The sequence below is a fragment of the Neodiprion fabricii genome, chromosome 3, assembly GCF_021155785.1.
Source record: "Neodiprion fabricii isolate iyNeoFabr1 chromosome 3, iyNeoFabr1.1, whole genome shotgun sequence".
Lineage (NCBI taxonomy): Eukaryota > Metazoa > Arthropoda > Insecta > Hymenoptera > Diprionidae > Neodiprion > Neodiprion fabricii.
Genome location: NC_060241.1, coordinates 38865356 through 38891356, shown reverse-complemented (window position 1 = coordinate 38891356; position 26001 = coordinate 38865356). Strand labels below are relative to the sequence as shown.

Here is a 26001-nt window from a genome sequence, read left to right as displayed (position 1 = left end):
TTGAAAAACGAATAGTTGATCGGTGAAGACACCTCTCGCCAATCCAATCTATGGTGAAATCATATTTTAGAACACCCCGGTGAAGTTGCCGTGGAGATTCCCAAAATATTCAACGTCTGCGCAGATCAATACCCTCCTTGTCGCTTTTAGCTCTCAACGACGCATGTCCACGTGAAGAAACCTGAAATCGTTTCACAGAAATTAGACGTTTATACATATTATTAGATGGATTACATGTGTATGTGTATACATAAAAATACATATTGTAGACACACACTACAAGAGTATATAAATAAACAGCCTGTATATGACACATGTCGAAAGGCTTTTCTTTCCAATTTTCACGTAAGAATAAACTATATGACTGTATAAATTTGTAAAATGTGAAATAGTAAGAAAATAAATAAAAAGAGTGAAAAACCGCCGCAGCAAAAATCTAATCGATAACACTTTCGGTATTAATATAAATTTTTTATCTACCCCCTGAACGTGAAAGGAAGTCGCCTGCGAAAGTATTTTACTATTGGTCATAGATTTGGATCCGAAAGAATGAGAGTGGGAGTTGCGTATCCAGTTCACGCGATACCTTAGCATTCGACATCCGACATCACATGCGGGATAGATTCAGTTTGCCGGTAACCGTCTTAGCGTAAAGGCGAGTGCTTTATTAACATTTGGTACGAGTTGTGTGAGTAGAAGCACGTTATTTTTCTTCCTCTTCTATCCTTTTTGCGACAAGTAAAAGTAAAGTCGTGATCTTACAAATCACGCGTATTAATCTAAGTCTATACGCGAGCCAAAACCGGTATCAAGTTTGTTAAAGTAACGCGATTTCACGAACAGGCGCAAATACATTCTGCCGAATGTAACTGTATGTAGTGTTGCCTTAAAAATAAATATAAAAAAAAAGTAATTATTACATTTCATTCCTGATCAGACGGTGTCTTACTATTGAAAAAAAAACGAATACATTAATAAAACGTTGATAAAAACTAATACATTCACTATTAATTACAAAAATATTTATACACACATTTAAATATCATACGAATATATTGTATATTTTTCTCTGAAAATATATGGAGATTTTTTAAAGAACTTGAAAAAAGGGAGTAAAAATACTATTTTAATACCATTGTTAAACATATAATTATACTTCTCTAACAACCACTTCACCGCGGAAGCTGTGAATATATAGGTAAGTATTTTTTAAAATTCTTTATCTGTTACCTACTCACTTAATTTCACCTTCTCTCACCGCATCATGCTTATATTCGTCGTAAAGTTGATTACGTTACGCAACGTGGTGTACAAGCTGCAGGCAATTCACGAGAAAAAACCGATAGTTATTGTGCCTGCCTCAGTTTTTTACAGATCAGAATACCGTGAAAATTTCCTTTTTCTACTTGCCATTATTATGCACATTTCTTTGAACGTGACGGTAGTAAAAATACATTAACGTCTCAAATTTCCATAGCATATGCGGTTCCTCCACTCTGACGTTTACATGTTACATATATTAGATGCGCATCATACCGTCTTACCTATACGCTATGTGTAGTCCATGGTTAAATTCAAATTCGAATGTTACACTCATCTGATACCATACTATACCTGTCCAATATTTGACTTAGTGATTGTTTTTTGTAAGGTTAAATTATCTCATCGAGTAAACGATGCCTGATATGCAGTTCGATAAGCGTGATAAAAATTCCGATAAATATCGTTATAGGTACTTGTAATATCGCTCGAATCAATCTTCCGCGTTGCGGAAGGGCACGTATAGATAGGTTGGTACGACTTATAATCGAACGCGGTGATATGCATATTTCAAACACATCCTCTATACGACGTTCTATCGATGTAACGGACGTAAAAATAGAGAAACCATAACAGATCGATACAAGTACGATGTTATTACATGCTCCATTGTATATTTGAAAGCATACAAACAATCCCTGTCGAAGGTGGTTGGCCATGCAGAAATCTTACACAATCTTACATAAATTATCATTCTTTTTTGTAAAGGTATTCGTACGTAGTGACCGGCCTTTCAAGTAGGGCAAATTAGATAAATATAATTTTCATCCACGCTTGCTTGCGAACACTTTTTTATTATTCTATACCTGCACATGTATACATATATTGTACATGTGTACCTACATAATATGTGTCTAGGTACGTTATCGATCGGTTTGAGGATTGTGACGAACTTGTGTATTTCTACGCTATAGGTACGTACCTACGCGCTCGTATTCAGGGTTGCAAATTTTTTAATGAAAAAGTAATGGTTAATGCATTAACCATTACTTTTTCATTAAAAAATTTGCAACCCTGCTCGTATTATAGGTATAGTCAAGATTCAAAAAAACTAGTTCGTATCTTCATTGCACGCGGACCGTGTCCGTTTTTAGAAAAGAGAAAGAGGTAAGAAAACAAAACTAGTCCAACACTTTGTTAAACTCCGAGTCATAAATAAATACGGCGATGTTTCTAGAAAACAAGCGGACATATCCCACGCTCTTGTACTGTAAAATACTGACCTGCGGTTGAAGATTAGTCTATGAAGTTTTGCGAGTTATGTGGTTTATGTTCTTCGCACTAATTCGACAGAATGATAAAACTTTTTTTCGCAGCTTATATCGATGTGCGTTGAATCGTCCATGGTTGAATGTAATTTTTACATTCCGAAATTTGTGTTGAAAATCAATTGCGGTATGAAAGGAAATATGTTACATTCTCCGAGAACGAAAAAGACGACCTGGTGAGACACGGAAGAATATGTTCAGGAAAAATTAATTATATACATATATAAATCACCGTTTATTGTGTCTCTTGTTTACGACGTCAATAAACGAGTTAATAACCGGTGCAATTACACCTTACAGACAATATTCACGTACAACTTAACTACGTCATATATTCCTATTCGATTTATGCGCACAGATTAAAGTCCTGAATTGAAACAAAGTCCTTGAAACTTGCAGTACAATGCAATACGTAGGAACGTTGTATAATACGAAAAGAATCAAACCTAGAATGATTTTCGGTTTTCCGGTGAATCGCTTTTCGTCTTATCCCTTCTCTACGCATACACAACTCAACGTCTCGTTATCTCTGTTCGAATGTTCGCTTATAACTCCAGAACTACTGAACCGATTCTGATTATTTTTCCCCTGTCGATAGCTGAAACATCTGGCCAGATTTTAAGCTATATTTCGTTACATCCATATCAATAGTTTTCAAAATATAACGATATTTTTAGGCCCATTCGGAAGGGGATCTCACCCACACACACACACACACTTACGAGAACGCTGACTAAACTTTTACCGGTAGAGGAAAGTTACGTTCAATTCAAGTTTTCAAGATTTCAATGACCTCTAGAAAAAAAGTTCGCTAAGAGCACACGCGGCTGTGTCTATAATACTTTTTCTACGAGAACGATTTGAAAATATTTGCTGATGGAGCCGCAACGGGCTGCTAATGTATTACAATATCGCGCAAAAAGTGCTCGGCGCGTTTATAGTTTATTTCTAAGCGGGACTTAAGCAATCTTTACGCAATGAAAGGGCTTTGATCGCAGCGCAGTTTGTTCGTGTCTAATACTAAACCGGTCACTACGTATTGGCTACAGGAATCAAGGCCTTCGGTTTTATCGTTGAACTTGAGATTCGGCTACTGATAAAACCCGCCCACGTGTACGTCGTAATATTGAACACATATACAATCACGCAAAATCGGCTGACCAGTTCCCGCACTTTGCCTCTGATATTCATATCCTCTCCGATTATACGCGGTGTTTAACCGGTTATGTTTACACTTGAAATTTTGACAAGGTTGGGCCATTAGACACATGTGTGGGATAATAAATGGCACTGGTCCAGCTCTTACTGCACGTTTAAGCGAATTAACTTGGAACGAAGGAGAGTCGGGATTTTTATTACTCTATAATGCATGGACAACTCTCTTGAAGTTCGGAAATCCCCAGTTATTTGCATATTTTTAAGCGGAGTTTCGGTTCTCGTTTGGTTCTCAGGCTTCTTCGAACGCCTGTAACTGTTTGTGAAACCTTATATTGTAATATTATAGGAGTTCCGAACACCCGCAAAATTAAGGCCGACGTAGGGATTCGCGAGGAACGACTCAAGGACATGTGATAATCGAAGAATTTGCGAATCGTCTGTAACTGAACTTTTTTATTCTTTATTCCAGTATAACCAGTACCGACAACTTGAAATTTTCAATTACGCATCTGATCGTGAATAAGAAAGAATTACAATATTTCAGTAATGAGATGTTCGTTAATGAGTTGAAGAAATTTAAATGCACGTACAAAAATATATCGCGCACTCCTTGTCTAATTATAGAATAGCTCGCTTGCTAATTTTTTATTTTTTATCGGAAGCTACACGAAAGAGGAAATATTAATCAAAAGCGTAGTAAAAGAGGGACACGTCAGATTTTTTGGTAAAATATACTTCGTGAAATGCAGAATTTAATCTAGAAACGGTAAAAATAACTTTGTTCGGACTAAAATCAGCTACATTTACAGTAAAAAATGTAGTTGATATCGGGTTTTTTTTTTACCAAAAACCTTGATGTGTTCCTCTTTTCCGGCAGTTTCGAGTAAAATGTGCTCTTTTTCTTAGCACCGTGTATTTGATATAATGCTTGTGATTAAAATCCAGTAAAAAACAATCTGAAAAAAGGAGAAAAAATTAATTACCCTTAAATACCATTCAAGAATATGAATCAGGACTTGCAATGCAGTTTTTCGTTCACCTGCTGCACGTGATTGTGTACATTATTTTTATAAAACGTGACCCTCTATCAAATATTTGATGAGCAGAGGAAATATTGTCGCTGTCCCGTGCCGAATGATTACTCAACTTTATCATTTTCTCATCTATTGCATGCACACAATCAGTTCTATAACAGAAATATCAAGTGCTCAGTAAATTTCCACAAAATGAACAACCGATACGTTACGCATCTACGCTGAAAATCAAAGTACACGTAGATTGAATTCTCAGTATTTATACAGGATAAACGGAGATCAGTTGCAAGCACGAATAGATAATGTCGAATTTAAAATCTAATCATCGATAGGTTTAGATTATACTCGTAACGAGTTTTTTTTTTTCAAAATTAATTCACGTGAACGCTTTCACCTCGACTGTATTAATCATGATGGGAGTTGCTCAAGTTGTTTCGCGGCAAGTTTGTCATTGGCAAATATGCATACCCAATATTTAGTATAACAACACCTCAACCGTTAAGCACATAACGTGTCATATAATCATTATGTACGGTAAATATTAGAAATTTAATGAATGACACTTGACAGACTGTAAAATCACTATTGTAATAAAATTAAAAAATACAACATCACAGCGCGAAGACTAACGACTGTAATATTAATTATAAGTGTCATTGTAATTTATTACCCCAGAGACAGCCAGTTGCCTTTTAAATACCGATATGTAATCAAGTCTCTCTCTCTCTCTCTCTCTCTCTTCATAACAATGTGCGACTCGGAAAAGCAGAAAGTGCGATAACAGCGACACAAACAATTCTCGACTTTTCTTCGCACCATTATTATCATTATTATCTCTGAAGTAGGATTCGCGTCAAAATTTAAAGGTCATATGAAAAAGATTAACCGAAGTGCATCAACTGAATTAATCAATTCCCAACGGAGATTATACAGTATTATTTAATACGTGTATCAAATTTATGACGACTTATCTATAACGGGTAAACTTTACAAGTGCTTCTAGAATGATTCGTTCCTTTCTATATGTATATCATTTATCTAATACACATTTTTATATCTGCGTATTATATTCTACCGGCTGCGGCTGACTATATAATCTGTTCGTAATATCAAGTGACGCAATTATACGTCGCGTGGAATAAATTTTGAATTACAGTTGGTATGTGTAATATCTTTGGATACAGCGCGAATTCGTGACGTACCTATAATATACTGCCGAAAATCATATTTGTATGAAATGATTGGTCGGAGTAATGAAAGCTAGTGTAATATAAGTACTATAGTCAGATCAATATTACCAAAGACATGGAAATTATTTCTACCGATTTTTTTATAACGATGATGAAAAATTTTTAACCGTCCGCATGATTTGCGAATCAATCTTGCGAGATGGATCGTCGTTTTTGCAATGTTCATAATAATTACGTGCAGCGTTTACGCTCAACGCGCTTAACTGTATGCGGCTCTCGACCATGACTCGTTAAAAAATGGTGAATTACGTATACGTCATTTCGCATTTTAATCTCGCAGTTTTATCATGAACAGACATATTGTATGCCCGTTGGCGCGAGTGAGCGAGGCACGTACGTGAAATATACGCAAATCATACTTCATATAACGATATTACATAAATTTTCATACATTATCCTGTGTGATAACCGTTACCTGCGCTTATTATTCAGTTCATATTATATGTTAAACCAGTTTCGAAATATTTTGCTACGCATGGAATGCGTCTCTGATACTTTTCGGAATTGATATTGTGTGCACAGATTACGGTGTGCCAAAAAATTCAAATTTTGAACGAGCGTCTCAAATAGAATATCTCATCCAAATTAGAGCTCTTAATATTGATATTTAGAGTTGCATATTTTTTTCTTCCATTTTCCGTTTAAATAACACGTAACGGAAGTCCGACATTTACTTAACTTTTTTTTTTATCGTAAATCGCTTGGCTTATAAACTATCTACGTACAAATTCTCATAGGAAATTTCACGCTCTAGAAAAAAGTATTAAGATAGAATTTTCTCAACTCTAACCGATTAAAAGATGTTCAAAACGACTCAGTGTTTGTAGCCGAGTATCTCGTAATCGATTAGAGTTAGGAAAATTTTGTCTCGGTACTTTTTTATAGAGCTTGAAATTTCCTCTAAGAATCTATATTTACATTCTTCATAATTAATTTAAATGGAGAGTGGAAAAAACAAAATATAGGCACCTCTAAATATAAATATTAAAATCTCATATTTGGTTGAGATATTCTATTTCAGACGCTCTACCGAAATTTTGATCCGCATTTGATATTGTTTTTTGTTTTTTTTCGGCACACCCTAATTACTTACAGATATCCTAGAAATTATCTATGGAGTTTGATAATTCCGACACGCGCAAATTACTGATTAACAGATGATTATTTTATAACATACAAATCATAGTAGGTATGGGAAAAAAATTTATTCATGACTTATACTTCATTTCGCTGTATAATAATTTATTACATGAGCAGACGTCCTTCTGCGTCGTTCTCTAGCTTGTTAAATTTTCCACCCAGCTGTTATCGTTTTTTATTAATCTTGTTAAACAAGGCACAAGATATTCGCGTCATTATTCTTATGTCATTGAATAGATTTTATTTTTAAACTTCTCGTTTTTCTTTTCTGTGCTGCAAATTCATTTGTCGGCAAAATATGAACGCAGAATTCGAGATGTACGATTAAGTGTAGTAAAATTGATTGTTGTTGTGTTTTTTTTTCGATACAAACTCTACAAGAAGTTTATTACGTCCAGAAATATTGATTTCTGCGCACAATTTTTTCGAACAAAAACTGCAATTGAAAAACAACTACAGTTCAAGGAATTATCGTTCAATATTTTTATCCTCACACCGTTTTACCACCATACCTACATTCTCATCACACCCGCATTTTCTTATCGCTGTTCCGCGCTCACAATCACATCAGAAGTCGTGCAGCTCCGTAAGAGGGTCTGCAGACTACGACCCTTGGAGTGAAGGTGATTGATCCGTAAAAAGCCTGCAGTAAGACACCCGTTCTAGGTGTTATAAGATGCCAAAAACAGCCGGAGGGAGCGTCCAAGAACAAAAGGTCGAACAAGAAAATGTCGCAAATGCGGACACGAGTATATACAACATATAACAAGAGCCGTGAACGTGGCGGAAAAAACTCACAAGGGCAATTATATGACTGCCACGGTTATAAGTCGAAGCGTTTTAACATGCACACATTCGAAAACTGGCATTGGCAAGCGTGGTCGTGAGGTCAGATCGCTCGAGATTATTTTAGGTATAACCACCGCGATTTCCTCGTTGAGCATGCCGTCCTTCGCTGTAATGCGAAACGAAGGTCTCCGATTGTTATGTGGAAAAAGCAAGACTGTTTATATGCGTTATTGGCAATCGAGGAAATGCGGCGAAGCAGGCAATGAAATCTGGATCGAACGGAAGTTCAAGGAGAGACGGAGATTTAATTTTTTTTTAAATTTCCAACAGTGTTCCCTGGCGAAAATGATTCTATAAATTTCGATGAAAATTTATACGAATTTTTACCGAAATTTCTACGCAAAAGTACAGTATTTGGGCCGATTCGTAGTTTTGTGAACTTGGATTTCGCAACGATTCGTAGTTTTTCGTCGATTATAATCTTAAATGTTATAATCTATGGTTATAACGTTTTGGCGTAGAAAAATTTACGAACACTTATCTCCTTAGTGGTTAATATTGCGGTCTAGGGACTTTTAATCCTAGTTGGTAAGTGTGTGAGACACAGGAGTTAGTCGGAAGCAATGCTGACAGGTTAGTTATACTGCAGTTCATAGATGTAATCTACTTGATGAATAAATATTCTAAAAAACTAAATTATGTGTTATCGCTAACATACGACAGTTAAAAACAGATTTGAGTAATCGCGCTGCAACAGATGATAGCCAAGAATTACATTTTCAAGCGGTTTATTGACTAAACTGTAATCTGAAAATTTTCTCCATTTTTTTGAAAGCATTTGTGTGGGTCTGCTTAGCGAGAAAATTAAGCCCAGATACACGAGGATCGAATAAAAAATACTAGAATTTAATCATGTTTAACGTTCTTCGATTATATTAACTTTCCTGAAGTTGTCGATATCTAACTTGTGTTTTTCCAAGTTGCACAGTTTTATTTCTTAAATCGCAAAGAATGTTGTAACATTAGTGGTCGTTATCGTTGACTCAAATAACATTGGTGATGATTTTTTTATCTGTATTTTTCCTATTTTCTGTACTTCTCATTGGGATTCGCGGTGATAGGACGTGTTGACAATTGTTGAATGAAAAAGTCAAGGAAACTGTTATCACGTCGCCTTTCTCACAATCAATGTATAATCAGAGGGAGGGAAGTAGCTAAGAACACAATTTTAACACTCTTCTTGTAACAATCTTATAGGTATTACTACAGTACGTGATTTTGCCAAAATTGCACTCGGAAAATTTACGCTGGTATCACCAAAATATCACTAACAAGTTATTTTTTTTCCTTTTCATTTTTAATAAAGTATTTCCGCATCATTTAATTTCAGCAGATTTCAAGTGTGATTTCAATTATAAGTATGAATTTAGAATTCGGTGTAATTTCACTGGTGTAAAAAATCTTTTCGATTACAATATTATTAACGCAATTACAGTAAAAATATAGTGTTAAAAATAATGAAAGCAGACGAGATCGATCTGTGGATTGATACCGTAAACAAAAACGTTTTCTATCACCATGGAAAAGTAATTTTTATAACATAACATCGGGTTGCATACCGTGATAAGCTGTCCTCTTCTTCATTTTTATCGCAGCGAAATTCGCGATCGGTAAATTTCGCACATGGCCTACCAGACAACAGGTGTTATATAACTTATTACAGACTGTTACTTAACCGCACTATAATCTTCGGGCTGGCGCCATTCCAGAGTATAAAATATCAAAACTGTTATACAATGAAGTTGAAATTCGTCCTCAGAGTAATTAGATTTGTACATTTGTGGCACGATAAACTTTGTAAAAATATTTCAAGCCTACTCGTAACAGTTTTTGATTCGCGAAATTAGAATGGAATTAAAAACGGTACGATCGATTGACGCATATGAACATATGCATATTTTTTCCGGGCCCTTTGAATCGCCTGTGCGAACAATGCAGGAATCGCTTTGCACAGTTGAGCTTTTTAATACCGAAACAGAGCGATTTAGAACATTCCGGAATATTAATTTAGATGTAAATTTAGCCTTACCTACCTCTGTTAAATCATTCTTCAGTATTCACTATTTACTCGATAAACGCAAATACGTCGACACCTACATACGTATGTATATATATATATATACATACCTATACATTAATAAGTCATCCTCTTTTATTTTTCAACCGTAGGTTGATAAAACCAGGAATCCGATAACGTTTTATGCGCTGCAAATAATTGCGAAATTAAATAATGCGGTAAAAATGTTATCCAAGCGAATATAAATTGTGCTGAGTTTATTTTTTCTATTGCTCGAAGCTAAAATATTCGTACCTACCTGGTACATACGTAATCTTTGCCGGGACGATTAAATGTCTTATGAATTAAAACCGTCTCTATTTAGTCTTGTGTAAATTTTTTTTTTTACCGCATTCATAAAAATTCTTGTTAAATGCACGTTATCACATCGATCTTTTACCGAAGCCTTGTCATTCATTCCTCGATACATATAATACACGCAATCTTTGTTGTATTTAAAAGTTTGCTTTCTCGTTGCGTAATATCGCAAAAACGAACCTTTCCAATTGTCGTATCGCACCTTCGGCACATCGATGTAAAATATAATCTGCACAGTGTATGACAGTGATATAATTATAAAGACCTCTGTAATCTTAAGCACTGCAGCTTAAGTAAAAGTAAGATAAAGATAATGATTCGCCAATCGTTGAAGAAGATTGATGTTTTTACTAAAGCGCATATAAACGAAGATTTTTTTATTTGGTTTTTATTTTTACGGCTAGTTAATCTAAATGTTAAGTTGTCACACGATGTCAGTCAAGGTGCACTGACAAAAATTTCATTTGTTACAGTAACTAGAAAAATTCAGTAAAACAGGTATCGTTAAAAAAACTGTTTGAATATTGTTGGAATTACGAAAAACGAGGTACGGGTAACCATTTTGCGATATTGTCGATCCTTTTTTGGTAATTGCAACGCAAAATCAGTTTGTTCGGTTTACTATACTTTTTTATTTAAACAAGGCTTTAACGTCAATTTATCGTTGCACAAGCATTAAATTTTCGCAACAGTGGCAAGAAAATATAGTAACAGTGATCGTAATGGGAAAGAATAGTAACGAATACTAAACTTTCCTGTAACAGCTAGAAAACTAATTTTCATTTTGTACCTGGAACTGTATTTTGTCGATTGTGGTAAAAAATGAAAACAGTCAAGGACTGAGCGATAACCGGAACTAAAAATTTTTCTCAGTGTATACATATAGTATACTATGTATCAAAATATGTATACCTAGTCTAGTAAAACAATTTTTGATCACACGTTGATGGTTTTTTTTTTTATAAGATGGTATTAAAATAACGACGATTGAACATCTTCCAAATTAATATCACTACGAGGTATTCACGGTGTTTTATTGTATCGTTTTACCAAAAGAGCGAGTCACGTTATGTATTCTGAGCACGCATTTAATGTTTTGTATATGTATACGTATATATCTATATACAGTAGACCAGTTTCGTAAAGTTACGCAACTAAAACATGATGCGCATGTGTATAATTTCTACATCTAACATAGGTATGTATAACACATACATACATCAGATTCAGAGCGTATAATACTCGCAAGAATCTTCTTTTGTACATCTGTAATTACTCTTTTATAAAAAGGAACGCAGTCGCAGTCCAATTTGAATTTTATAAGATATGCACGAGGATGCGAGGTGTGTTAACTGATACGGTCTTAATCGTACAACGACCATTAAATTCGGATAAAAAAACTATAATCCTCGCCGAAGACGAAAATCGGACTCGTATATCATAAAGGACTTCGAATTTTCCAATTTTTCAAAAAAATCAACATTGTTAATGTAATCTCAGTAATTAATTTGATAAATAGAAGCTAATGTATGTTTTTAAATTCGAGGATAAAAATCTCCCCAGAGCTAGTTGTAATTAATTGGCTAATGTTTATTACGAACAATGAATCATTGACTTCTAATGGATATTCCCAATGTGGATAATATCGCGATAGGAATTTCGTTTGGAATTATGAACGACTTGGGCTTACATACGCACGTGTATGTGACAAGTTGAATCATGGTGTAATTGCTATAATTAGCCGAGTGATCAAACTCCCCGCTGTGTATAGTACAAGACAATGTGCAGGGCGAAAGAGTTTGTCCGCAGTACGCACATAGAGTGGGCTATAAAATTCGTCGATGAATTTTGTACGCAGAATTCGCTAAAACATGCGATCGCGTATACGGACAATTTATATTATACAACTTACAGTACAAATACGTGCGAAAATGATTTTCCATACTACGTTAACCTTTTATAACTTGAACGATAAAAGAAATTTGTGAATGATGATGTCGAGTTATTAGTAATAATTGTTAAACAGTATAATAATCGAATTCTTACGCTTCACAATTTCTATAACGCACTTATTACGGAATATAATCGCATTTTACTGTTTTTAAAAATCATACTTTCGCTACTGATTTATACGGTATGATAGGAGAAATTAATGAATCGCGATTTTACGTATTTACATACATGCATATGCAAAGATCAAGTTTATACATTCATGTTCATAAATATATTATTCAGATTCAGTTTTCTGCAAGTATACGACTGTATATTTTCTTTTTCTTTTCAAGTGTAAACGGAAAGAAGTGAACTTGACTTCGGTACGTTAAATGCTGACTAAAATCTAATTTCGGTGTGATGTAAACGGTCACCTAATTTTTTAAAAATCGGCTCCGAAAGACGTGGAACGCGGTATTTTTTAAAAAAGGGCGATACGAATGGGGTTCGAATTTAATACACCTGCCGGCGGGTTCGCCCTTTCATACCTTTGAATGCTGTATATTATATACGGGAAATCGTATAGATATAAGCGGTGCGTTATGCGTGGGTTAAATTATGCCTAAAACCGGTTAGGCACATCGTTAAATAAGCAGGGGCAATGTTACGGTCGCATATCGGATACATCACGTGCCTATATAGATTAAACCTGTTGAAACTCACGTTAGAAGTTTTATAGAATATTTAATTTATGTATTCAAATTTCACAATTCCAACGATTATTATGACGTATGTAATACGGTATTCGTGTATTTGTTCAAGAGAAACGGACGATGCCCGGATTGATTTACTTGGTTCTCGTCTCCGATGTAAATTTCGCTGCATAAAATTATATTAGATAGCTTTTTGCGAGTGATTTATTACGAGACGCACGAAGAAAGAAAAGAAAAGAAAAAGAAAAAACGTACCTGCACGCACAAAATTATTTAGTAACTCACCACTCAAAATTGTTAAACCACAGGATAAAATTTTTCCAAATATTTTTCAACCAATAATATTGGCTTGTCCGTTTATATTTGAAAACCGTGCGATTTTGAAACGCATATAGAATTTAATTATACGGTACATGAAATCTATGAAAAAATATAAGAAAAAGATCATGTACAAATGGGTGGGGAATTTTTTTTTTATCCATGTTGCAAATAATGTTGCAAAAATTGACCTAGTTCAAACCAGACTAGACCTCTCCGACAGCCTCGAGGGTGGTGACTATAAGTATATACGTACGCATACACAGATCCATGCACGTATACATAATAGGCAAGACGCCAAATTTTTCGTAGACGTGTATGAGTTTCTAGGCTAGTCGATCCTCGAATAAACACATGTATTTACATAATCTATGCATGCCTCTGGGTAGGTAAAAAATACGAAGAAATAAGCCTTGGGACTTCTGAACCTGAAAACTAGCTACATTTTATAATATATACTGTGATGTATTCGATCGTGCTTTTAAAAAATGGCTGTAACAGATATCTCGAGACCTTAATATCAACTTCATCTCGCAAAAAGAAAATAACTATAATGATAATATATCGCTATATCAATGCCGATAAGACGGAAGAAATGAAACAATAACCGCAAGCCGCCAGAATATCGATTCGTGGTTAATTGTCATTAATATGTAAAGTGAGAAGAATTAAACGTCGCAAGTTGAAAACTTTGTTTTAATTGCTTTTAATTGCAGGTTTAATTGCTCCGAGTTTGTATGTTATACGATAGTTTAGTTCCAATGTAATACACGCAACGATGATTCGCAAGACTTAAACTTAATGTAGGTGTATACCTATATCTATGTATATTCTTGACGATTACTGTCATACATGTGTATGTTCATCTAATCTCTGTAACCCTTGAATTGGCAGGATCAAAGATAAAACTAATCATTTGGTTTGGATTATTCCAGTGTATGATTCTACAGGTCATTTTGCTAAGATAAGCAAAATTATTCCGATAAATTATCTGCCACTTGCTTGTATTAAAAACTTTCCGACAAATTTTTCAACGTCAGATTCACAAATATTATATTATATGTAACTGTTAAATCAGTCAATTAATGTACGAATTCTTTGCTAAATATTTCTTTTTATATAATCAACGATGCGTATGGAGTCATAATTATTTCCACTCTGTGTTCTAACCAGAACAAATGTTGACTTATTTTTTCTTTCCCTCCCGATGGTAACTATTCAATCATAAAATGTAATAAACGGTAATAAATTCATTCATTTGATGTCATCGGGTTCTTACTGAGAAATTATATAGTGATTAACCATAGGAATTGAATCACATGTGTGATGAAAAATTCAGTGATTGTACAGAAATTGACCTTTTCAATTACGTATATGCTATGTGTCTGAACCGCTGCGACATATTTCTATGTGTTTGCTTTTTACCGAGGAAAATTATGACTAAATGTGCAAGGGTTAAACAATATATTTATGTACCTATATACGGTTCATAAACATAACCACTGACCATGAAAAGCACATGGGGCATTCCAGCTGAACTCAACCAACTTTTGAGCTCGTGTGTTCGGATTGACTTCTCAGATTTTTTCAAAATTTTATCAGCCCACAAGAAGACCATCAATTTTTTTCAGATTTTTTTAAGTCAAACGGTTTCGAGTCATGATTTTTTTTCAAGAACGTCAGATATGATAAAAAAATTTCGCGGAAATAAAAGACTCGGTTCGATTCAGTTTCATTAAAAAAAAAAATGGTGAACTGAATCCGAACACGTGAGGTCAAAAGTGGATCGAGTTCAGCTGGAATGCCACACGTGTGCCTGCCGACCGTCCAAATACTCGTGCACTTCTGTAATACGTGTACCTACACATTTAATATTTGTTCATGAATGCGTGCATGAGGTTGTTCACTTATGATAAAACCAGTGCATCAATGTATAATCGTAGCTCGATTTTACACTAAGATCAAGTTTACTTATTACGCGTACTAGTTTTCCATAACGATCGGCTGCATATAATGAAATAATAAAAATTATGACTGCGTTATTGTGAATTTTTACCTTCGTTACGATAAGATAATAATTTGCATTTTTTCATATCTGTTGCAGATAATAAGGAAATTCGGAAGACTGATTTACATCCAATAATATTTATATACACACTCGATATAGATATATATAAAGCGTCAAGATAAATTTTCTTCGTGAATCGATCTACGGTAAAATGTTCGAGGATCATTGTCATTACACGGAAGATCTCGCAGATAATGACATCCAGTACAAAGATGTCGTCATCGTAGGTAAGACTAAAATTCTTTTGCTTCTATAATATTATTTACCTATGTAATATTATTAATTTGACATTAGTTCTCAAATTTTTATGTGACAGAAGCTATTTTTTGATTCAAATACTCTAATTAGCTTAATAAAACATTAGGTCAATATTTAACGAGAAAATTCATGAAATGCTAGTAAAAAATCAACATGGCCGCCGTAATTGACACGCTTGCGATTTTATTTCGGACTTGGAATTATTTCCAGTACTAACCGATTATCGAGGGCTGTTTCACGCGTAATTAAATTATAGCAAGAATTGTCTAGTTAGTATTACGTCGTTAATGAAACGCCTAGAGAACTAGAAAATTACATCGCAAAATTCACTCGTACGCGTGTCGCATGCATAATTGCCTACACTGCGGTTCACTCTTGAATATTATCGCGTTTACAAGTATCCTGTGATAATAATTTTCGAACTTGCATACCTTTTGTGTATGATGCATTACACAGGATGTAATAGCATATACCATTGTATGTACAAAGAAGTATTAAATGGATTATATATATACATATAAATCCATACCTGTTTTGAAAATATTAATAGTGATGAAAAGTTATATAATCAAGTACAAAAACATGGATGTACATGTATATATATACGAGTGTGTTATAGACTGCATGTATGAATAGCTTCATATTTGCATATCGTGAACAATCAATGTTGTCTTCTGTTGTAATGCAAGTTTAAAATTGGTATGTATTATGTATGTGAATAAGAATGCGTTTACATAGCGCAAGATACAGCATCAGAAGTAAGTTAAAGAAACATTGGCTTATAAGTGTATGTTCGCAAAAATACATCCAGTAAACAATTCGTCGGTCCTGTTTTCATTGTGTCAGTTAAATTTCAATACCTAATAACGCGATAGCGCAACGACAAACAAGAAACAAAAACATTGTTATCTACGTAACTGTTACAATTAACTTTCGAAAATTAAAGGTCGAAACAAAACATTATTAATTACTACCACTGACGATATCACTTATACACCTGTTTATACTTTTACGCATTAATTAAGTAAAAGAAATACGAATATGTTAATCCAGAGGCAAAATTAACCAATTAGTAGTGAAGTAAAATTATTTTATACAAGACGAAATTTTGAAGCAACTAGACTGTTTCGAAGCAGAAATCTTGTGTATGTTTATGTAGAAGACTCAGCCTATTTCATTGAATATAAAAAAAATGAGACAAATATTGACTGAACTCTAATTACACGTATCATGTATAATATATCTTATGTATAGGTATGTATGTACATGTAATAGATGCCCTAAATCAGTCTTACAATAAAAATGTAATAAGCTTTGAAACATTTCTTTCCAACGATTAATTTTTAAATCTCATGCTCAAATGAAATCAATTAGCAAAGAAGTTCCTCTTATTGGATGTTATAAATTTCTTCGGAACTTGTGAAGTTGCTGAAACGGCTGTATGAGCCAATACAATAGTAAATCCACTTCTATAACTATTCCTGCAGTCTGTACCTCGACAAATGTTTCAAAACTTCTTCGTCGTGCAGATGCAATAAAAAAACTACTTCCTTTTCAGGGAATGGACCGAGCAGTATTTGCCTTTCGTATATGCTGGCTGGAAATTGGCCCTATTACACAGGGGAACCCCATCCGGGTGATGAAATGTTGACAGCTCGACTTGCTAATGGAACTAGCAGCGGTTTAGCGTGCAACACTCGATGGGGCCTTGAGACTCTTTCGCTGGGCTTGGAGGGCAGAAACGGTGGAAGACCACTGCCGCTTCTGATAGATCACTTGCAACATCCATGCACAGATGCAGGCCTCGATCTGCCACCACTGCTGACATGGATTCCTCCTGGCACGGAAAGTGGCGGAGAAGACCACGAAGTATTTGATCATGTTGTCCTGGGGAAAGGTGCGCCTGGCGGAGCGTGGCAGGTAACATAAATTCCATATGTCAAACTTTAATAATGTTTAGACCTCATGCTTGTACTATTTGTCCGCAATACAAGAAGCCCAGAAATGGACTGATTGCAATTACCTTCAAAATTTTCTCCAAAATGGGTCATGAGTCCAAGTTGTGCAATAAGCTCCTCAGTTCGCTAATCACTGTTGAAACTCAATGTCCAATATCTATGTATGCTAAATACTGTACCGACACATTCTTTCCTGATCACTTTTATCACGAGTAGCATTGATCCACTGACATTCCATTTGTAACCACTTTTCTATCAACTTTGACACTGAACAATTAATCTATCTGGGTTAGTTTGATATAATTATTTCTAATAATGTTAAATAGACAATCGTGTTACGGTCGCTGCATTACCCTTGACATAGTTAATTCACCCGATACAGAATCTAAAAAATAACTTTTTGCATCTTACTTTAGCACTGTGTGTTTAATTTCCAGGCAATGGATCCTAACGTCTTAACAATCAGCCTCAGCCGGTGGATGTCCTTACCCGGTCTCGACATCAAAACTTGGGAATCGATGGTCGAAGCAGAGCAGCGAGAAGTGCACGATCATAGTTTAACGTCAACAGGAACAGGCGATCAAATCCCAAATCCGTTCCTAACGCAAGAGAAGCTTAGCAGCTATAAAGGACTTGGACGAGTACTAGTTGGGACGGTGGCTAAATACTTTAGGGATTACGTGAGGATACAGAAGCTCGAAAAGTACTTTCGATGGTAGGTATACGAATGAATTTTAAATTTACACAACTACTTGGAAAGTTTTCCTTCTTTCACAGTTCGTTTTAATGTCGCTTCAACTTTGCCTCTACCCATAGTGGGACCACAGTGACGTCTGTAAGGCCTGTAAATAATCAGAAAGATGGCGATGCAGAGAACGATACCTCAGAATATAAATGGATAGTACAAGGTGTGGAAAACGACAGTGGCAAACGCTTTGAGTACCGTGCTAAAAGGGTAGTTCTGGCAACAGGTGCATCTGACCACTCGAATCGCCTGGGATTACCCGGTGAAGATTCCAACTCCAACTGGCTAACCCACGACTTGAATGATCTAGAAACAAAGCTCGATTGTATAGCCATGCAACGTGAGTATATTGCATTAGTGATGAATTCATTAATGATCAGGCAATGAATTTTTAAGCTGAAGTAACTTTTACCCTAGATAACGCGGAGTTTGCGGCAACGTTTTTACTCACAGTCAATTGATGCGGAAATTTGCACGAATACCCATTTATTGTACGACACAAGTTCTGACGTGCCGAGTTCAGTCGTTGCTTTACATGACAATTGATATGGTAATAAGGTAAGATTCATTTTTCAGAATGTAGAGACAGATTAGCTGATCCTGTCTTAATCATTGGAGCTGGACTGAGCGCAGCGGACGCTGTGACTGCCGCTCGCTTCCGAGGTATTCCTGTTCTTCATGCTTTTCGTCACAACAACAACAATACAGAATACTGGTCCAACAATAATGTCAAGAGAGAAAAAGGAGTCGGAAAGAATGGAATATCCGTCGGCAGTGATCGACTGAGGTGGCTGCCTCCTTCTATGTACCCAGAATACCATAAAGTTTATGAGATGATGGCTGACGGAGGGACTAACTATCCACTATACCAAGCACTTTCTAATTATACTCTCGTCGATCTCTATCCAAATTCAAATTGTTCGTCTAATGGGAAGAAACTCGTCACCCTCTGTTCACCAAACGGAGAGCTTCGATCGTTTGAAGTGTCTGTTGTCGCAATTCTCATTGGTATGTAACTGTTCGTCATTATTGAGACGTTATTTTCACCTATAAGAAACTGATGTTAAAATGATAGTTCTTAAACATGCAAAAATTAATCTTTACATTACAGGTTCTCGACCAGATCTTTCGTTCTTACAAGAAAGCGGTTTAGGACTGGGGAAAGATCCATCAAAGCCTATAGACGGGCGATCAAACCCCATACTTGTTGACGATTTCACTTACGAAGTTAATCGTGCACCAGCTAAAGGCCTATATGCTCTCGGACCGCTTGCGGGAGATAACTTTGTTCGTTTTACTCAAGGCGGAGCATTTGGGGTCCTAACACATATTCTTAACACAACTTGTAATGTCACACATCGAGCTAAAAAGAAATGAAGTGTTACAAATGGCGGGCGATGTGTGGTAACATCCTCGTCATTCAAATCCTATCTGCATTGAGCATCACTTACTACCTGATGCCGGTACCTCAACGCACTATTCACTTATTTGCTCAAAGTGTGTGTAGTGCTAACTAACTTAATATACTACAGTGACTCAATTGTCATTAAATTTGTTGTTATCCAAATTGTACATACCGTTTGGAATGTAAGCATTTATATAACGATATCGCATATATATATATATATCATTTTTAAGTATATTATTTTTATTTTCCATTACTTTTTATATATTATTATTATAATTTTCGGATCACGCGTTTTTCATAGACAAGGACATTTATTTAAACATATGAGACATATTTACATGATTGAACATATTCGATTTGATGCTTTTTTCATGTTTTTTGGTTTTTCAACTGATCCATCAGTGACTATTTTATTTATGTTGGATACGAACTGGCATTGTTGAAGAGTTTTATTAATAATCTAGATTATAAAATATATTTATTAATCTGTGATACTCTAGAACACACGATACCTAGCACTGCTTTGGATTTCGCAAAATAATTTATGAATCAGCCAATGACATTAAACTATATTTATTAAAGCCTGTGTCGCTCTTTATCTCCTCTCCCTTTATTTTCTCTTGCTACGGGTGAAAATATACGACTATATCTGTCTGTTTTCGACTTTATTCTTTCCTCAACGATATTTCTATTCGCAGATATGCTCACTTCAAAATAAGGGAATTATATGTTAGAAACGTCTATTATTGATAGATTCATGGACTGAAATCAATTCAAGGTATTTACACAATTCAACGTACAGATGTTTCTATGAAATTAATTAATACACATATTGTTTGGCCAAAGCTCTCAAAAATTTTGCTTTTCGAATATTTGCAGCTTCCCGTTGAATTTCTTCGTTATTATTAGAGTTTAATTCTAACAGTCCTATAATTTTGATCTGAAAAAGAAAAAGTATTTCCAACATAAAATCATATCAAGTTCAGCAAAAAGAGAAGTATTTAGTATGTATATTCAACAATTTACCTACCGCGAGCTGTTTTCTATGGTGCTCGCCTCGTTTAGTGTGCAAATATATAAGAAACTCGAGAACTGTGGTGTCCCATATACAGTGATAATAAGCATCCATGGCATCAGCTGCAGCGCAGCTCTTTCGATCGCTAGACATCATCTTGAACGCTAAAGCATAATCTACTTCTTCTAAAAATTGACACAATACTGCTGCTTGTGTGTAACATTGCAAGTGCTCGCAGCATTTAATCATTCGCCGATAGACGAGATCATCAATCTGAGTGCGTGGCACAGGCTGGCTGAAGAGATCACTGGCAACCATCGTGGCCTCAAGGTAATACTTCATGGCACTTTCGTGATAGCCGAGAACTGGAACATGCATAAGATAAACAGGCTGACAATTTGATCGATGTAACTTATTTTGTCAAACGTGTTCAACTTTCATCAGTACCGTACCATATTTTGGCAAGCTTAGAAACAAGTGATTTTGATATCACTAATTAACTGCTGAAGGTGAATTCACTGATTATTCACTTCAATTTAGCTCTATGTATGCTGATAAAAATTTATTAATTTTGAAACCTTTACAATGTTGATTAAAACGGCGCTTAATTTTATCACTGATAAAATCATGTTTCGGCAATCTAAGACTTTTAACTGCAGTAGCAAAGTTCATATTTTATCGGTCATGACTAACTCACCAAAATTAAGATCTGCCATCAATTTTAACCAAGAAACATTACTCGGGTAATACTTGAGCGCTTGAGACAAAACTTGAAACAAGAATTCCCCAATCGTCCTCGTGTTGTACGAATTAGAACTGCAAACAACAATTTCATACAAAAATATATCCCCATTTTTACTGTTCTTGAGATAAGTAAAAAAAATTTCATAACATAATCATACTTGGAAACGGCAGCCGGCCAAAGATTCAAGTATTGGGTGTGAAGCTCGAGGCTAGATTCGTCACGGAGAACGTTATGCAGCCGTGCCAGTAGCGATGTTACTGCTGTGAGAGCAGTAGGTTCTCGAAGTCGACTGAGAGCTCCACTAACTGCTATAATAGCATCCCTAGAAGCACTGCTTCCACTAGATCCGCTATTGCTTCGTTTTTGCGGTTGTTGACTGCCCGGCCCAAACACTGCTAGAACTGATTTATAAAAGTACGGAAATCAGTTGTGTCGTTTTACTTTGTTTTTGGATGTAGGTGTGTAGTGAAACTTTTCATTATTCATTACCCATGTCCCAGGCTTCTCTGGGGAACTTTCTACTTCCTTTGTGCTTAACAATGTCTTGGCAAACTGTGCTTATCGCTGCTGCGAACTCAGAGTAACTCCATCGTTTTTCTATAGTTGTTAAATAATCCCATTCAGCCATATTCAGCAGAAATATTATGCAATATTCGATTATCTCTTGTCGCGGGATAACTTGATCTGTAGCTTGTAAAGCACCCAGACACTGTTTACATTCCCCAACCAAAGTTTGCATGTCACCTGCGTCATAAATATTCAGTCGTACATAATTTCGAACAGTATGTAAACTCATTAATTACATCAATATAAATTGACAAGTAAAAGTAGGTTCATTATTCCATGTTCAACAACTATTCAATCTTCAAGTAGCTAGTATTCTGAGCAATCACCATCAAAACGGGGCATAATTTAATCACACGTTTGTAGGACCGAATGAACGAGAAATATTATTCATATTCATATTTTTCAACAGCAAACGAATACAAATTATACCTACAAATATTATTGGCTGGCCAGACGTAGAGACAGTGCAATATTTCGATCAACAATGCTTCCCATGCCACAAGTTGGCATAATTTGAATATTGAACTGTTGCCACCAGCTACATTGAGCTGCACTTCCTGCTGTAGGATATTCAGCATCTCTTTAGCACCAACAAAGTCTTTAGTTGTGACAAGTTCTCGACTTTTGGCTAGGAGTACGTAGGAATAATTCTGCAGTAAGCCTCTTGGCAATGACATTACCACACTTTGTAAAGGAATAGGAAGTACCCAACAGTTGTTCACTCGCCATATCGGTTTCCTCCGGTTCGTACTGGCAATATGTATTAAAAGTTCACGTATTTCATGCGGGTTGTAAGACAGAATTATACGCTGCTCCAAAGTACCGATGTCCACTCTTGAGTTTTCTGGAATGCCAACGCTTGTGAGCTTCACATTCATATAATTGGAATACTTTGTCAGTAAAATTTATTCTAGCCAAATTCTACGAGTATAAATATTTTTATAAATTTAAATAATTAAGGATTTGAAACAATTTCGTTTCAGGCTTACGTGTATAGGTCACTGTTTGAATTCCCCATTCGTTGTTTGTTAACAAATCTGGAATCTCAAGGTCATTCTGTTCGGCCTCTCTCTTTACTTCCTCTAATTCTTCTTCATTGAATAATGATCTGAGATTCGCATCTTCAAGTAATTGACTTGCAAGTCCGTCTATTTCACCACTCAGTACAAGATACAATAAGAACCGTGAAATACGCCTCTTATCCAGTTCTGTCACTTTGTCTATGACACTACCAAAAGCCTAAAAAGAAAAATAGTGCTAGTTTATTGAATAAAAAAAAACTCAAATAAAATGATAAATATTTGTACAGAATTTTTTTGTACCCAGAAAAGTGTGCTGAGTCCCTTTGCACCTGCAGTTTTAATTTCTGCAATATAGTCACCAAGAAGAATCTCGCTTTCAAGCACCTTCCTGACTAAATTAAGGCACTGAATTTGTACAAGCAAATCACGAGCTACAATAATCTTTCTATTAACCATTCCACCCTGTATATCCAACTCTAAATTGTCCCTATAAACTTGAGGAATTTCTCTGCTCACATTGTCTGCCTGCAGCACCTGTACGATGTTCTGAAAGAATAAGCGATGCATGTGATGTAATTCGAGTATAATTAAGATTTTGACAACCACAGTTCATTAAAACAATAGATATATATTTTATTCTGGGTAGAGATTATACGTTACTTTTTTTTTAAACCCCATATTGTACATACCGTGTACTGGTCTTTGATAGACGAGTGCATTTGTTGAACGAGATCTGTCTTGATATTTTCCACTGGTATTTCACAAGCCAGACAATAACCATCCAGATATTCCTTTTGGACTGTGCAATATATCAAGGGAACAGAAGTATCCAGCTTTTGAAATAGTTTTTTGGCACCGCTAACGTGTCGCTTGGCGCTTTCATAATCCTCCCGGAGGAGATGAAATACTGCAAGATCATAGTGTATCTGTAAATTGATAGAACAGTGGTTTACATTTTAAAAAAATGCTCTCTTTTGAAATATATGTAAATTAAAACGCAAATTATACTTGATGATGGATTTAAAAAATTTGGAATAGAATATAAATCTGCAGTTAGCCGTTATCAGAATGATTGAATAAGGTAGTCGCGTGTAATACCATGTGCAACATAACACCAACATACATAATCAATATCGTTCAAAGTATTGTAAAATTGTTTTAGGAATCAGAGGAATGATGTTTTCATTTATCATAAGTTGACTATCAAACAAAATTTTGATTCACACTTCTAACACAAAATATACGAGAAAAATAAGCTCGAACAAAATTGAAGAAAAAGCTAGGGGATTATTAAAAAATGAAGCTCAATTATATACGGAATTTTAAATATACCTGGCATTTGAATTCTTCAATGCTTATACTGTACATGTTTTCCCAATTCTGTTTACACTCCGTACTATCCTCAGTTAGCATAACAAATGTCTCAAACGATAAGACCTTTGGTGAAATATCATTTAATTCCAAAACAGCATTCAGAGTATTGATGGTGTTGGGAAGATACGTCTCTAGCTTTCTCATTATATCGTCGGTCACAGCAGGAGGAACATATGTTACCTCTTGTGTACCTGGGCTACAAAAAAATCGACAGTGAAACACAGGCAATGATAATTGGTAGAGATAAAAATGAATATTATATTGATCAGAACAAAATCAAAACAGTAGTTGAATGCTTACATGTGAGCAAACGGTTGTTTGATCTGTCGACTGTTTAATGACTTACAGACGATCGCTCTCAAATGCCACCTGTGGTAAAGAACGACTGTAAAAAGAAGCTGATCGCTCATGGAATTCAATTGGTACTCAGGTATCATTGGAATTTCAACAATGGTTTCTGTCACTACGTAAAACAGATCCTGCAGCAGTGAAATCTGCATTGGCAGCGATAATTTTGTCTCCAAACTATCTAGGTCCCATTTCAAATAGGCAGCTACTTTGAGCGAAAGAATTTTTAGTGCCAAATTTTTGAGACTCCACTTGTTCAGGGTTTGCTGCTGTTCGTTTGTGTCGACATCAACGGTTTTGACATCACTATCTCTTTGTTCCAAATTTATTGTCATGAATTTTACTATCAGATCCGTTGGTGATGGGTCTAAAAAGGAAATTGTGTGAATATTATCAAAACCTAAATTTTTTAAATACATATCTATTTGCAAAAACAATTTATCACTAACCTGGAAACGGTTTGGAAAGATGTTCGTGGAGCAAAGACGGATTCAATAGAAACTCGAACCATAATATTGTGTCAGGTGAAATCGGAACGGTTCCTGGCCGCAGTAAATCCACGTCCATGATTATTTTTGCTTAAAGATGATTTAGATTCAGTTTATGTTCATTGATGGAAATGTCAAGCTTTACAGAGAGGTTAGCGTCACTTTGGCATAATTGCACCGCATGACAGAAACTGAAGAAATACGCACATTTTCAAGCTCGATGCTTTCCGCCTGCGGGCAGGCAATCTATTGTACACGCATGCATTATATGTCATTATCAATCAGGCACTATGTCCAGTATCTTGGGCCATGATTAATAATGCAAAATCCGCATCGACGCCTTTATGTACCGGACACACAGCCGTGCGGATTGTTGTTCTCAGATGCAGATCATTTCTAGATACATGGGTAAGGTGGCAAAATGAGCCCAGCGAAAACCAATAAGTCGAGAGATCAGAACAGATTTAAAAAATCTGTAGTTTCTCAAATTTAATGACAATAAGAGGGTTCGATAGCTCACGGTTACAGAACAAAATATAAAGATTAACTAAAAAAATTCAGAAACATTGAGGTAATGTTTTATCCTCAAAAATCAATGAATATATAGTGAAGAGCCAGGATACACGGTCCCCGTACATTAAAAATTATT

The 26001-nt window shown here is 35.4% G+C and overlaps 2 protein-coding genes across 3 annotated transcripts; one reads left to right on the top strand and one right to left on the bottom strand.

Annotated features, from left to right (window-relative positions):
- The first annotated feature begins 430 nt into the window (after positions 1–430).
- Positions 431–20374, top strand: LOC124178649 (oxidative stress-induced growth inhibitor 1-like). Its single transcript, XM_046562165.1, has 7 exons — positions 431–1198; positions 15461–15651; positions 17241–17602; positions 18078–18355; positions 18457–18725; positions 18962–19393; positions 19497–20374. The coding sequence occupies exons 2-7, from the start codon at positions 15576–15578 to the stop codon at positions 19760–19762; spliced, it is 1683 nt and encodes a 560-aa protein (XP_046418121.1). The 5' UTR covers positions 431–1198; positions 15461–15575; the 3' UTR covers positions 19763–20374.
- Positions 20191–25785, bottom strand: LOC124178645 (integrator complex subunit 8). 2 transcript variants are annotated; one of them, XM_046562154.1, is made up of 12 exons: positions 25314–25770; positions 24817–25231; positions 24475–24712; positions 23832–24068; positions 23443–23688; positions 23110–23359; positions 22554–22964; positions 22043–22297; positions 21711–21954; positions 21506–21624; positions 20824–21173; positions 20191–20733 (listed from the first exon to the last, which is right to left on the bottom strand). In XM_046562154.1, exons 1-12 carry the CDS (start codon positions 25429–25431, stop codon positions 20614–20616), a joined length of 3003 nt encoding a protein of 1000 aa, XP_046418110.1. In that variant the 5' UTR covers positions 25432–25770; the 3' UTR covers positions 20191–20613. The 2 variants fall into 2 exon arrangements, with proteins under 2 accessions (XP_046418110.1, XP_046418111.1); XM_046562155.1 differs by having other exon boundaries at positions 20662–20733; positions 20820–21173; positions 25314–25785.
- Positions 25786–26001: the final 216 nt, after the last annotated feature.

Bases quoted from the DNA above. Each gene is read 5' to 3' on its own strand.
- LOC124178649 (XM_046562165.1), top strand. From the start codon at position 15,576: ATGTTCGAGGATCATTGTCATTACACGGAAGATCTCGCAGATAATGAC. The intron at 18,356-18,456 runs GTAGGTATACGA...CTCTACCCATAG, and splicing joins CTCGAAAAGTACTTTCGATG to TGGGACCACAGTGACGTCTG. The intron at 18,726-18,961 runs GTGAGTATATTG...TTCATTTTTCAG, and splicing joins CGATTGTATAGCCATGCAAC to AATGTAGAGACAGATTAGCT.
- LOC124178645 (XM_046562154.1), bottom strand. From the start codon at position 25,431: ATGGACGTGGATTTACTGCGGCCAGGAACCGTTCCGATTTCACCTGAC. The intron at 25,232-25,313 runs GTTAGTGATAAA...TTTCCTTTTTAG, and splicing joins TCTTTCCAAACCGTTTCCAG to ACCCATCACCAACGGATCTG. The intron at 21,174-21,505 runs GTGAGTTAGTCA...TGCATGTTCCAG, and splicing joins GATGGCAGATCTTAATTTTG to TTCTCGGCTATCACGAAAGT.